The sequence below is a fragment of the Anomalospiza imberbis genome, chromosome 1, assembly GCF_031753505.1.
Source record: "Anomalospiza imberbis isolate Cuckoo-Finch-1a 21T00152 chromosome 1, ASM3175350v1, whole genome shotgun sequence".
NCBI classification, from domain to species: domain Eukaryota; kingdom Metazoa; phylum Chordata; class Aves; order Passeriformes; family Viduidae; genus Anomalospiza; species Anomalospiza imberbis.
This window is the reverse complement of record NC_089681.1, coordinates 38,874,910-38,888,336: the sequence shown is the minus strand read 5'-3', so window position 1 is coordinate 38,888,336 and position 13,427 is coordinate 38,874,910. Positions and strand designations below refer to the sequence as shown.

The 13,427-nt window shown below is 43.9% G+C and overlaps 2 protein-coding genes across 12 annotated transcripts in view; one reads left to right on the top strand and one right to left on the bottom strand.

The window, feature by feature from the left end:
- Positions 1-3,249, bottom strand: part of PLAG1 (PLAG1 zinc finger) — a 53,621-nt gene extending 50,372 nt beyond the window's left edge. For 6 of the 10 annotated variants that reach the window (XM_068188473.1, XM_068188495.1, XM_068188517.1 and 3 more), the window contains exon 1: positions 2,782-3,249. The gene's annotated coding sequence lies outside the window, so the exon portion shown is untranslated. Of the gene's footprint in view, positions 1-1,512; positions 1,737-2,781 lie in introns of those variants that run through there. The other 4 variants (XM_068188479.1, XM_068188538.1, XM_068188485.1 and 1 more) reach the window with 3 other exon arrangements.
- On the top strand, positions 1,923-6,522 carry CHCHD7 (coiled-coil-helix-coiled-coil-helix domain containing 7). Of its 2 annotated transcripts, none has more exons than XM_068188591.1 (4): positions 1,923-2,062; positions 4,781-4,858; positions 5,435-5,533; positions 6,292-6,522. In XM_068188591.1, the coding sequence occupies exons 2-4, from the start codon at positions 4,805-4,807 to the stop codon at positions 6,391-6,393; spliced, it is 255 nt and encodes an 84-aa protein (XP_068044692.1). In that variant the 5' UTR covers positions 1,923-2,062; positions 4,781-4,804; the 3' UTR covers positions 6,394-6,522. The 2 variants fall into 2 exon arrangements, with proteins under 2 accessions (XP_068044692.1, XP_068044702.1); XM_068188601.1 differs by lacking the exon at positions 1,923-2,062 and adding an exon at positions 3,969-4,552.
- Positions 6,523-13,427: the final 6,905 nt, after the last annotated feature.

Below are 13,427 nucleotides of genomic sequence, written 5' to 3'. Positions count from 1 at the left end.
CACTACAAAAGCATTACATTCCCCGTCCGAAAAAAAAAAAAAAAAAGGGAAAGAAAGAGACAGAGGAAAGGAAAGGAGCCCCCATCTCCCCAGATCCCCCAAAAACACACACAAAAAAAAGCATTTAAAAAGGAAGTTATAAAGCACCACATCCAGCATTTATCTTATCTAGGATCAGTCCACATTACCCCCAAGTTATACACTTTCTGCACCATCATCTCCCCCTACCTCTCTGTCCTGAAAGGGATTTTCACGTTTTCTCATTGTCGGTGGCGAGTTATAAGAGGCTTTTGCCTTTCCAAAGAATTCATCAACAAAAAAAAATAATAAATATTAACTCCTTGCTCCCTGAAACCTTAAAACGGTCTCGGGAAGACACGGGTTTTATACTGTTACCTTGAGGAAGAAAAGGGGGAGCAGCCCCGATTTTTAGGTATTTTTTGGCATTTTTTTCTGATTTTTATTTTGTTATATGCCTCAGTTCTCCCTCCATTTTGGTTGTTTATGATACTGACAACAAGCTGTCCCTGCTCTCTCTCTCTCTCTCTCTCCGGATCTCTCCTGCTTTCAGTTAGCAAACCCCCCTCCCCAATGCAACACGACTCAGCACTTACTTGGGTTCACACTTTTCTCTAAACACACACCGATGGGGAAGGGAAAAGCTCCTGGGCTACTCGGAGGGGGAGAGCAGGCAAATTCGTTTCTTTATTACGAAAAAAAAAACTTTTGTCCAAAAAACGACGGGAAAGGGGGGTCGAGTGCCCCAAAGTCACTCCGGATCCCCCCAAACACGCAGCCGCCAGGTCCGGAGGACACCCCACGGGTAGCCGGGTCCACGGGGGAAATTTCTGTGCGAAATTTGTCCGGTTTGAGGCCGTGGGCGAATTTATATTAATTTTTTCCCTCATTTTTCGGCACCGCGGTCTCTAATGTCTTCCGCTCCCTCTCTCGCCGCTCTCGCCGCTGTCACTGCATTCACAGCACAGGCTCCGGAGAGGCGAGGAGGGGAGGGGGCGGCCGCGCCGCTCCTGCCCCTGCCCCTGCCCCGCGGCCCCGGGCCCGGGCCGCCGCGGGGGTCGGCGGCGGGCACCCCGCGCCCTCCTGCCGTCCCCGGGGCAGCCCCGCCGCCTCGCCCGCTCCTCGCGAACCAGCAGAGCGCCGCGGGGAGGGAGGGGAGGAGTGGAGGAAACTCCTGAGAGAGGTTTTTCTGAAAATCATCTCTTTCTCCCTCCGAGGGAGGGGAAGGGGGGTGTGGGGGGGGGCACCGCTCGCCTCGCCTCCCCTCCCCTGCTTTTCCCCCCGGGGGGGTCCGACGCGGGGCGGCGGGGGGCTGCGGGAGATGGGGGGAGAGGGATGGAAGGGAGGGATGGTTAACACAAACTTTTCCTCACTGCTCGCTGCTCCTCTCTGCTCTCCCCCCTCCTTCTCCTCCTCCCCCTTCATAATTTAAATAACCCTGATATTTCCCTGCTAAACCCCGGCGCCTGCCCCCCAAACCCGCAGCAGACTCACCGCGGGAGCCTCAGCATCCCCTCTGCGCCCCGTTTCCACCCTTTACAGTGTTCTCCGATTTTTCTGTAATTTTTTCCCCATATTTCGGGCTGGACGCGGCGGGCCTGGAAATTGTTTGCTTTCCCGTCTTTCCAGCAGCCATTGTAGTGTATGCGCTGCGGTGCAGCCCAGCCTGCCGCACACGCCGCGCCCACACCGCCCGCCGCCCACACGCACCGCGGGTTGGACGCCTCCCCCAGTCAGTCAGGGCCGCGGCCGCGCCCCGCCGCCGGCGCCTGCGGCCCGCGCCGCCCGCCCCGTTGGTGGAAGGAGGCGCCGCTCACGGCCGGGGCGGGCGCGGCGCCGCCGCCATTGGCGGCCCGGCCGTGCCACTCAGAGCCGCCGGGGCGTGGGCGGCGGCGGCGCGGGGCCGGGGGGAGCCGCGGGGCCGGGAGCGGGGTAGGCTGCGCCCGTACTTAAGCGAGCTGCCCGAGCCGCTGACGTCTTTCGAATTGGAGACGGGCTGCCCCGCTCCCGCCCCGGGCTCCAGCGGACACGGCCGGGGACGGAGGTGAGTGCCGCCGGCGGCGACCCGCGCTGTGCCCGCCCGCCGCTTCCCTTTCCCGGCCGGCGGAGGGACGTCTCGCTCGACCTTCGCCGCCCGCGGGCCGGGGCAGCCCCGCTCGGGCCCGGCGGCGGCGCGGCCCGGGCACCGCTGCCTGGCGGCAGGTGGTGCCGAGGGGAGGCGGCGGGAGCGGCCGCGGGGAACGACCCGGGGCGGGGGAAGGGGTCGCCGGGCGCCTCCGGCCGCTCCGCCGCCGGCGGAAGGCAGGGACCGGGCGGGGGGCGCCGGCCTCGCTCCCACACCTGAACGGCCCCCAGCCCTCCCCGGGAAGCTGAACTGGGCAAGGCGGCAGCTCCGCAGTGCTCAGCGTCAGGGACCGCCGGCTGCTTCCTCCTGCCTCCGCCGCCGTAACAGCCCAAAATGCCGTAGGAATTTTAGTACGGCCTTAGCTCCAGGGTTCAAAGTTTTAATGAGCTGGTCTACATCGCAGCATAATTAGCGAATTTGTATCTATATGCGTGTATTTAAAGCAGACCGAATGATTTTCAACGGGCAGGAGCCTGTAGCAAAGTGCCCTGATGGTTTATGAACTGAAAAAGCCCCAGGGTTAAAGAGTGCCAGCAGCAGCCCTGGTTCTCTGTGGTACAGTTTACAACTGTTAATGTGTTAAAGCATAATTAAGAACTGTGGAATAGCCAAGCTTTCGGTTGTGGTTGGGCTCTGACCTGTAATCTGAAAGCAGGAAGGGAAGCCCGTACACGTGCAAAACCTGGGAGGAGGGGAAAGCTCGCTTCCTGCCCAACTGCTCATTCAGTCACACAGCAGCATTTCGGCGTGACCTGCCTGCCCTTCCAGCTGATAATGTCTGAAGTACTTCGGAGAAGAGGGAGAGAGTAACACGCGCAGGAGCTATCAGACCTTTTGGGTGGTACTAAGAATGTTTCAGCATTTGCCCGCTCTGAGCTGCGCATCTTCCTTAGAACCTGAACTGCTTATTCGTTAAGTAGGTGTTTCATGGATTGCATGCATTGTTCCTTAGACCGGGCACGGTTGCAGACTCTGGTGGCATAATCAAACTGAAAGTGTCAGGTGCAGTTTGTATAAGGAACACTGATGATGACAGCCCATCCTATGACTCACAAGTATTCTTTCAGAGAGCAATTCTGAAGTCAGAGTGACACTGTACACCTTGAGGCATGTCTGCTTAGGCAGTAATATCAAAAGTGGAGTTATAACACAGACACATGCAAACATCCAAAAATCTTGTATCTGTTGTGGTGAGTTAGGTGAGGCATTGTGGTATGCTGCTGTTGCTTCCTACTTCTCCCTTCCCTTCTCCTTTCTTGAAGTCCGTGATGATGCTAGTATACCTGCTTGTGTTTCCATTTGAGTTGGAAGTGCCTGATCAAAAATGCACTTCGACCTATCAAAAAAGAGAGCATTTGCCTGGCTTGTGAAATTAGGCACTGAGTAGTTCTCAAAGGAAAGTGAAAGCATTTCCCCCCACCTTCCATGCTGTTATTTAAAAGGCCCATTTGCAGAAGATGATCATATGGAAAGCAAAGGGTACTCCAAGCACCAGGAAAGTATACATGCACAGATTGTAAAGCCTAAGGCTTGTTTGCTGGGAATAGCTTAGCCAAAGAGGAAATGCCATCTAAAATATGGTTTTCTACGAGCTACAAAGAGCAGTATTTTAATTTTTATTTTATGCTGGTATCAAGCAAAACGGGCTTTTTACTGCAGACTTGCACTTAACCATTCCCTACTGTGCACAGGAACAGGTCTTAGTTAAGAATTAGCACTTTTTTTTTTTTTTTTTTACAAAGTAAAAAACAGGATTAAGTTGTGTCCTTCATTAGCAGTACTTTAATTTTCTCCCTCTGTCCTATGTTTCTGATTGCATTGATTTTAGCAATCATCTGGTCAACATTAATTTAATTTTTTGTTAGATTTAGTATTTGTTTGGAACACATACCTGTATCGCCATATGTGTGCTGGAGGCAATGTATAGGAAGCTGTAAAGGGAAAGAGGGTCTGCTGTTCATCTTGATGTCATCATCTTGGATCAGTGTAGAGTCTTGGCACTGAACTCTGTGTGTCTCAAGCTTACAGAGTCAGTGTAAAACTACTAAATGGTAAAAAATGTGATTCAAGCCGTCGTACACAGTGTAAGTGGGTCTGGTCCCACCTTGCGGTGAAACCAGTTCTTTATCTATTAAATATTTGCTATAGCAACACAGGAGATAGTTGGGCACTTGTACCTGGGAAAGCTCAGTGACGATGCAGATATGATCCAGCTAAGGAGTAGGAACAAATCTGGAAAAGTTTACTTGTACATTCCTCCCACACGCTATTAATTGAAGTGTCTACAGTGTGTTGGCTGTGAACAGCTTCTATGGAGCTGTTTCTCCTACACGTGGTCACTTCCTCCATGATACACAGGCTGGTGTGAGAGCTGCTGCAGTGGCTCCATTCTCTGCAGGAATTTATCAGGGAGTGAGCAGTCTTGGCAATGGGCTAAACCTGCCAGTGTTGTCTTGCTGTTATTGCTTTTGAAATAACCCTTTGCAAAAGAAGGTTGGGTTTTGTTTAGGTTTTTTTTTTTTTAAAGATAGCAAAACTGTATGTTACTAGAAGGCCTTTATTACATGTTGAAATTCAGAGTTAGTCCTGAGTTACTGTTAAAAGTAGATACTTAACCTGTTTATTTTCCCTTTCTAGCCAAGGTACGAGTGTCTGTCTAGAATGTCCAGGCATGCAAAAAAGCTTAGAGATCACGATACAAATCCATGTCTAGCGGTAAGATGATCAAATTGAGATGATCAATTTCCGTCTGTACCTTTCAATGTTAAATAATGCACTTTCTAGAGGATTGTTTTGTGGATAGCACTTTGGCATTATAGCGCTTCACATTAAAAGTTTCTTAAGAGTCTGACGATGGGAAGGGCTGAAAATCATCCATTATAATAAGCATGAAATAAGAAGTAAATTCCCCATAAATAGGAGTAATATAACTGATAGTAGTCTCTTAAATTTTCTGTCCCTAAAACCAGAGCCTGAAATCCTGGTTAGACAAGCTTGGTTATTTCTTAAAAGTCTTTTGTGAGTTATACCAAGCATCATTGTAAACAAATATTCTGCGGACTCTGCACTTACTGTCTGAAGAGGGCTATTCTCTGTTATCTCTAAGTGAAATCACTGCTTGGAAGTACTGATGATCCTTTGTAATAGGTGTTCCTTTGCTCTCTTTGATAGTGTTCTTTCATCTGAATAGCTCGCTCCTATCTTCACAGATATTCTGTGACTTGTTAAAATATTTAAATCCTGAGTACAGTAACTTCCGTCAGCTCTGAAGTACATTTTCCCCTATTAAAGGAAACAGATGACACTACAAAATGTATGGATGACAACAACTATAACAAGGATATGTGTACTGATTATTTTTTGAAGTACAAAAACTGCAGACAATTCTGGGTAAGCACAATAAACTTTCTAAATTTTACTCCCTGCTTTGCTCTATGTACATTACTTCTGGCATGCTGCTTTCTGAATCCTTCAAACTCAGCTAATGATGTTTTTACGGTAACTTACCAGCTCAAGTAGTTATCAGTATATGTTGCTGGAAGACTTAAGCACATGCACATCATAGTACTTTCCTTGATTGTTCTGGGTTTGATTGTGAGTCAGTGTTCTTGCAGTACCTGATGTTTTCCTCTGAACTTGAGTCACATATTTCTAGTAATAAGTTCTCTTTTAAACTGATGCAGTGAAAAATTTCTGAGGCAAGGTAAGGTTATTTGGTTTCCCACTAGCTTGGATCATGTTCATTTTAACCTGATATAAAGCTTATTTGGTGGTAGAGAAGTATCATGAGGATCTATGTGCAGTTAAAGTGTTCTCTGCTGTTTCCTTATACCATTGAATTAAAGAGGTTTTAGCTTAGCCTTTAAATACTTGCACAAATTACAAAAAAAACCTATTTATGGGTGATTGTGCATTAGTCTGGGATAGAGTAATGGGAATACTGATTGCACTGTGTTGTGAAGCAGCAAGGTAAACTATCAGGTATCTTGAACTAGCTACTAGTATTTATTTATCAGCTAATCAGGCTTTTAGAGTACCTGGGTCTTGACATACAAAGCATTTTTCTATTTAAGAATCTTGTTCATTCAGAACTCAGGAGCAGAGATTCTGGGAAATCTGTTCTCATGGTCACTTTGTTCTATTTTCAGCATGGAATTATGATGCAAAGGAAGAGAAATGGTGTGAAACCAGAGATGCCCTCAGCAGAAGAAAGAAAGAAAATACTGGAATCAATGGGGAAGCCCTACTGACTAGAAACCTGAATTGATTGACTGTTGTCACTGTACATATGAAGGCTTAGCAGCAGCAAATCACCATTTTATGAACTGGATTTTACAGTTGCCATATGTTGGATTAAAATAAGATCTTAAATTTTGAAATGTGTCAGCTTTCTAGGATAGAACTTTCTGGGTTTGTTCATGCCTCCTGTCATAGGAACCTGGCCTCTTTTTATTGGAAGATACGGGTATCAGTGCAACTTGTGTAGAAACTTTTGGAAGTCGAAACCACCTTGCTGTGAAATGCTAAATATGAAATTAATGGGACTTGCAGAAAGTCTGTTTGAAAAGATGGGATTGGTGAGCATTGCAGTGTGGTTCTAAGTTCTGAGACTGGAGCAGGTTGAGAAGCTGGTACATGCAACATGTTCCTTGCACTCAGCTGTTCTGTTCAATAGTATGGATTTACCGTGTGTGATTTTATTACTATTTTCACATGTTGAATACTGTGTCCCCAGTTTTAATTTTTAATAAGACTGTTCATGAACTAAAATCCTAAATCCAACAGGCTTGTCATAGGGTCTGCCACTGCACTTGTCAGTGGCAGCAGAAGCTTGCAGTAAATCAGACCTGCGAGCTTTGCTAGTTAGAAGGTTAGAGAGACTGGTGAAGATAAAACTGAACTCCTCAGGTCTGAGCTGCATAGTAATTTCTGTGGATAGTAAATAGATACTTTGGTGGCGGGCCGGCAGGGAGGACTTGCAGACATGTAAACAGATCCTCTGAGTGACATGGCAGGTTTAACTATAGTACAGCTATCTAAGACTCTGGACAGCTGAAACCTGGGGTTTGGAAATGCTTACTCATACGAGATTACAAAGCTCAGTTTAAACAGGTACTCTAATCTTAAATAAGGTTGATTCTTTAGCTAAATTGAACAACTAATACATGTAAACATGTTGCTGTCTATTGGAAACAGTGGTTGTTACTTTTTTACCTTCTGGTGTCCTGGATTAAAAGCTTGTATCCTGTGATAAAAAAGAAAAACTACTGTCATGAGCTCAGGTTCCATGTGAAATCCTTTAGTTCTTACTGGGATCAACTTGGCAGAACTCTGGCTGACCTCATGAAGGATGGTGTAAAAATGTTGTCTCTCTATTTAGACTGTTTTGGAAAGACTTCATGGCTTTCTGTTTCTCCTGTCTGGCTTGTCTTGTTTCTTTCCACTGTAGGCCTATTTCTATGCTTGCTGAGATTTTTATGCTGTTTCCTTGTTGCTTGATCTGACTAGTAACTCCACAAAATCTGCTTTTGCTCTTCCCTTCTGCTCCCTGTCTACATCTGAGTTTTGAAATGGATTGATCCTACCATCTCTGTTGGAATGAATGTGTAACCCTATACCTTTTGAGAATGCAATTCTCTAAGCAAAGCTGTACAGCCTTCAAGCATGTCACAAGTTCTCTTGTCAGTTCCTGGCAAGGAAAATTTACTTTCTTGCATCAAGACCATAAGATTCTTTATTTCAAATAACTTTGCCTTCACCTAAAGTGCAAACTTAGATGTTTTCCTCTTTTTGTAGTTGTTTTTTGTTGTTTTGTTGTTGTCTGGTGTTGGTTGGGGTTTTTTTTTTTTTTTTTTGTTTGTTTTTTTTTTTTTTGTGGTTTTTTTTTTTATTGGTTTTGTTCCACTGTGTGTGGAGCTGAAGATACTTTGATTCTAGATTCAAGGGCTTGCTCTTTTTGGCCACATCCTTGCTACCTTTTAATACCCTCCTACATACCAGTCTTTCCTCTTTTTTTTTGCCTGTTTGGCACCAGTTCTTTTTTTGACTGATTTTAAAGTTTTGGTCTCTTCTCATTGCAGTGTTTTTCTAGTACCTTTGTTCTGCCTCTGATCTAATGATGTAGTCTTGTAGTGACTTTCTGATACAGTTCCTTTTGAAGGTCATGTGTTCTCTGTTCTCTTTCATAGTGTGAGAACCTCTTGCTTTCATTAAACTTAGCCATAATACTTCCTCATTAACCATGCCTCTCTTTGATCTTCTTGTTCATCTGCAGATTTTGGTAAGCTGTTGTCCTCTTCCTTAGGGCTGTGTCTCTTCAGACTCTTCTGCCTTTGCTGCCTTTCTGGCTTTTTGCCTCCCTTGGTGTCTAAGGGCACCTTCTCTCCTACTTGGCACAGGTTTGTCATTTGCCACCTCTGCTGTATCTTTGGACATGTTCTTTGCTCCTATGGCTTTAGCTACTATTCTAGTGCTTGCTGTTTTTCTGTTGCTGTGCTCTTAAATTCTGGGCTTATGTTAAAATCTACAGTACATTTTATGTGCAAGAAAAACATCATCTCATTCTTGAAGTGGGTATGCTGATTCTTCTTTGCATAACCTCAAGTTCCTTAAAGTGATCTCATTTATTCTAGGATTTCCTTTCAGGTTTTCTTTGCATGTAGAAATATTCTTTCTCTTAGGTTAACTGTTGCACTTACAAGTTTGTTTTTTTTTCCTGACAATATTTACTTGGGAAGCTTCCAATAATGTTGTTTTCTTTTAAAGGATGACTGGCATTGATAGGTACCCTGTGCTGCTTTGTGAAGTGTTGGTAAAGAACTGGTACTGTACCAGTGTTTGTAAAGTACTAGTACTTCAAAAAATCAGAAGGAGATGCATTACTGCTTTCAGGTGTCAGTGCAAGAGTGTGTGATCACAGGATTTGCTAAGGCACATGTAATGCAGGAGCAGTAGTCTAACATTAGACTTATCATCTGTGGATGTACATGGTAAGCTCCCTGTGGATGTTACAAGAAGAATTAGTTTAGTGTAGAACTGAGGGCAGTTTAAGCAGTGACCTTGTATATTTAATTCAGGTAATCAGTCATCTGTTATAGGGATTGTCATTTATTTCCATTGCATATTCCTTACTGTTAAATAACACAAGTTTATGAAAAATATTGAGGGAGCAAGGAGTTTTCTTCCTCATGTCATAATGTCTCTCAAGAGTGATCTGTTATTTGAGTATGAGTTTTTATTATTTTTATTCCTCACTCGATGTTGCTGTTCTTGCTTTCACTACTGAAGCTCAAGTGGTAGTGTGATAGCTTAAACATAGACTCTTACTAGTTGAGATTTTTCCATTCATTTTTGGAGTGTGATTAACTACCTTTGGTTGTGAGACAAAGATAATGGTCTTTTCCTCATACCTGAGATCTTACACGCCACATGTCACTGAAACAGAGGTAAGCTGCAGTCTGCTGCTCTTACTGGACCAAAAAAACCAAACAAAACAAAAACAAACAAACAAAAAAAAAAAACTGGTCTGCATTCTTAATTTCACTAAAGCACAGTCTTGTACGTAGCCCAGAAAGCGTAACACAGTGGATCAATATAATTAAGACAGAGGGAAGGGACCTGTGGGTTGGGTTTTGGTTTTGGGGGCTTTTTTAATACTTGTAATTACTCATTTTGCTTGTGATACAAGGACCAAATCTGGATAGCAGCATTAATGCTTGATGATTTTTTTTATTTGACAGCTGGATGGTGCTGTTGTACAACAGACTGAAAACAGAAGCACTCCACCCACTACTGACTTTCAATCTTTTTTTGTCTCTTCCCACAGAGGTATCAGAATTCATCCAATAGAAAGGAAAGATTGGTCCTGTCTCTATACTATAAACAGAAAAGGAGGAGAGGAGTCTAAATCATTGCTGGGAAATAGAAGATTTCTGTACAGCCTGAGAAGCTTTGGAATATATTCCTTGATAGACTTTTTTCACTGTGGTTATTTGATCACAACTAGGCACTGAGGAGCAACTGTAAGCTTTCTCCCAGGTCTAGGTGAATATCCTGATTTCCATCTGTACACTTGTGCCATCACATTTCTTTCTGTTACCCTACAGTGCAAGGCCTTGTCTGGCTCAAGAGTTTTCTGCTGCCATAATTGGGATGAGTCTGTGCTCTTGAAGATGTTCAAAGGAAGCTCACAAAATTGCAGAGTATGCTGATTTGGAAAGGACCCACAAGGATCTTTGAGTCCAAATTGTCTAGCTCTAGAGTCCTGAAAATTTCTTTGGATTTAGCTGAAGCTTTTGAAAGGCAGTGAGTTGAATCTGCTGTTGCTCTGAGTCTCCTTCATGGTCTTGTAATGAAACTTTTGCACACAAGTGATCAAGGACATGTGCATAGGTGAGCTTTTGGTAAAACTTGCAGAACAGAGAAGATGAATTTAGAGTACAAAATGTCACGCTGCTCTAATGCATTTGGAGACAGCCCTTAACTTGTGTTAAAGATATCTACATCTTTAAAGTTGGTCTTCCCAAATAGCCATGAAAGAATTATTGTGTGGATAAACAGTACACCATTGCAGGCTTTTATTTTCTTGGAAGAATCTGAGGCAACTGGAAGAAATAGTTCTGTAAGTATTAAAGTAATAAAAAGTAAAATAAGCAGACTACTTCAGAATATTTTAATTTTTATTGCAACCTGTTTGATATGAAGAAGAAAAGGGAAGTACTGCAATTATTTTAACTAAATACAGTGGATCAGTTAAACTTAATTGTTTTATGACATATATGGTACCATATATAGTATTTCAAGCTATCAGATTGTGACTAAGCAATTTTTTTCTATCCTTTAGGTTTCTATTTTAATGACTCCTATCTCAAAATCCTTTTTTGGAAGAATTGTTCTGAAAATCCTCAATCATTACTTCCTCTTAAAAGTCCCAATACCCTTGAGCTGTCTTTACCTATTTTATTTCAATAAGCTGCTATGCACTGCAAACACTTACTGATATCAAGTAACTGGCAGAACACAACAAAATTCTGCATAGGATAAAATTGAGCTGGTGTCTGTCAAATGGAAAACAATTGTAGCAAGGTGATGTGTAATGACAAAAAAGATTATGCTTAAGATAGTATATTCAGTCAATACCTCATTTCTTAAAGCAATTCACAGCTCTAAGACAAAGTTGCACCAATAGAAATAGGGGCCATCAGCTCATGCCTGACTTTGAAGAATCTAGAAAATTTTAATTGATTATAAAAGATTGCAATTGTTTTGGCAAAAAAAAAATTTTGCAGTGTTTTTATGTTTTGTTTCTGTGTCACACATGGATCTCAAATTTTTGTTTACCTGAAACATGTGGATCCCTCACCAGTCCTTGTCTGCAGGATTGCATGCAGCTATTGAAGTGGTCAGTGAATGTGGTTGCATATTACAAGTAGGGTGGCATTTTCTCCTATTTTTATTAAATAGTGGAATTGAATGAAGTTGCTGAATTGGAATATGTCAGTCATACAGTGCTTGCTTCAATCCATAAGTTAGAAATGGATGGAATGAAGCTAGCAAGACAAATCCTTAGGTAGGGGGTATACTATGAATTTGCCACATCCTGCAATATCAGTTTTGAGTACTTTCTGGCTGTATTTTTCCTAATGCTGAATGGATTTGAATGGATGTTACTGATAGTCTAAGGAATGCTGTGTTTCAGTATTTATCTATGTGACAGGTATACTAAAGTGGTTCTTAAGTTAAAGGTGATAGTTCAAGATGTTGGAAAAAACCCTTTGACTCTCAGATTGAAAATTAACAGGTCTTGAGGGTTCTATACCTTGTTGGCTGTTGTGTTGTTTAGACATCAAAAGCCTATGGGTGACAGAAACTGTGATTGCAGAAGTCTCTGATGCTTCATGTTCTACTCTGCACTTTGGTGCTGACAGACTGCTTGTTCCTACTGCAACACTGCTGGGATTTATGGAAAAAAAATTTCATCAGCCTTGAGGATTGACTGTGAAGTCTTCTAGGATGTAGGTGAACAGAGGGAAATTTATTTTTCTGCAAGGCATTGTTTGAATGGCCATCTTTACAGTCATTCCCTTCAGCAACTGCTATTCCATGTCCCTTCTTCCTCCCTCCAGCAGGTGCCTCTGTGTGATCTCCAGACCTCTACCCTGGGACATGTATCCAGCTGCCCAATAGCAGAGGGGAAAGGGGCTAACCACTGTTCTTCAGCCCAGCTGGACCTTGAGCACCTCTCTGTGGAGCTGCAGCCACCCTTGTATCCCTGGGCTGGAAGGGACAATGTAGGATGTCTGAGTAAGCAGCAAAATACAGGAAGCAAGTGCTGAAGTTGCAGCTGCTCTCCAAGTCAGAAAAGGCTTTCTGTGCTTGAAAAAGTGCTTAGCTATTCTGTGAGCACTCAGGGGCTGTGATTCTTAAACTCAAAGCTGTAAGATTGGGTCCAACTCTTACCCTGGCATTACCCAGTCTACCATCAAACCCTGTCCCTGAGCACCACATCTACACATCTCTCCAACAGCTCCAGGAATTGTGACTCCACCACTCCTCTGGGCAGCCTTTTCCAATGGTTGACAACCCTTTTGGTGAAGAAAATTTTCAAAGTCTCCAATCTATAGCTCCCCTGGCAAAATATGAGGCCTTTTCCTCTTGTCCTGTTGTTTGTTACTTGGAGGAAGAGACTGACTCTCGCCTCATTACAAGCTGCTTTCAGGTTGTTTGCAGTGAGCAATGAGGTCCCCCACTGAGCCTCCTTTTCTCCAGGGTAAACAACCCCAGTTCCATTAGCTGCTTCTCATAAAACTTGTGGTCTGGACCATTCTTGTAGAATGTCTAGCCTTCCTGGACTTGTTTATCCTTCAGGACTACTTCCAAAGCAGTCCTATCAACCAGGCTCCTAAACAGCCCAAAATCAGTCTAATGGTTGTCCAGTGTGGCAGTTCTGCTAGACACATCTCCCTTCTACCCCTCCATCTCCTCCCTTCTCTGAGAATCAAAAACTCATTTCATGACTGCATGCCCCAGATGGTTTCCAACAGTCCTTTTCTGTTCACATACAACTAGGGTGTCTTCCCTAGTTGGCTCCCTCATCGGCTGTGTTAGGAAGTTTTCTTCCACACTCCAGGAATGTCCTGGGCTGTTTTCTCTCTGCTGTATTTTATGAGGTGGCAAGCAGCTAAAAGTAGATAGAACCTAGAAGGAACCATGGTCTCCACCTTCAGCTAGGCAGTCTAAATAGTCCTTACAGTGTACTCATCTGTTTTGTCCTAGATGTGTTCAC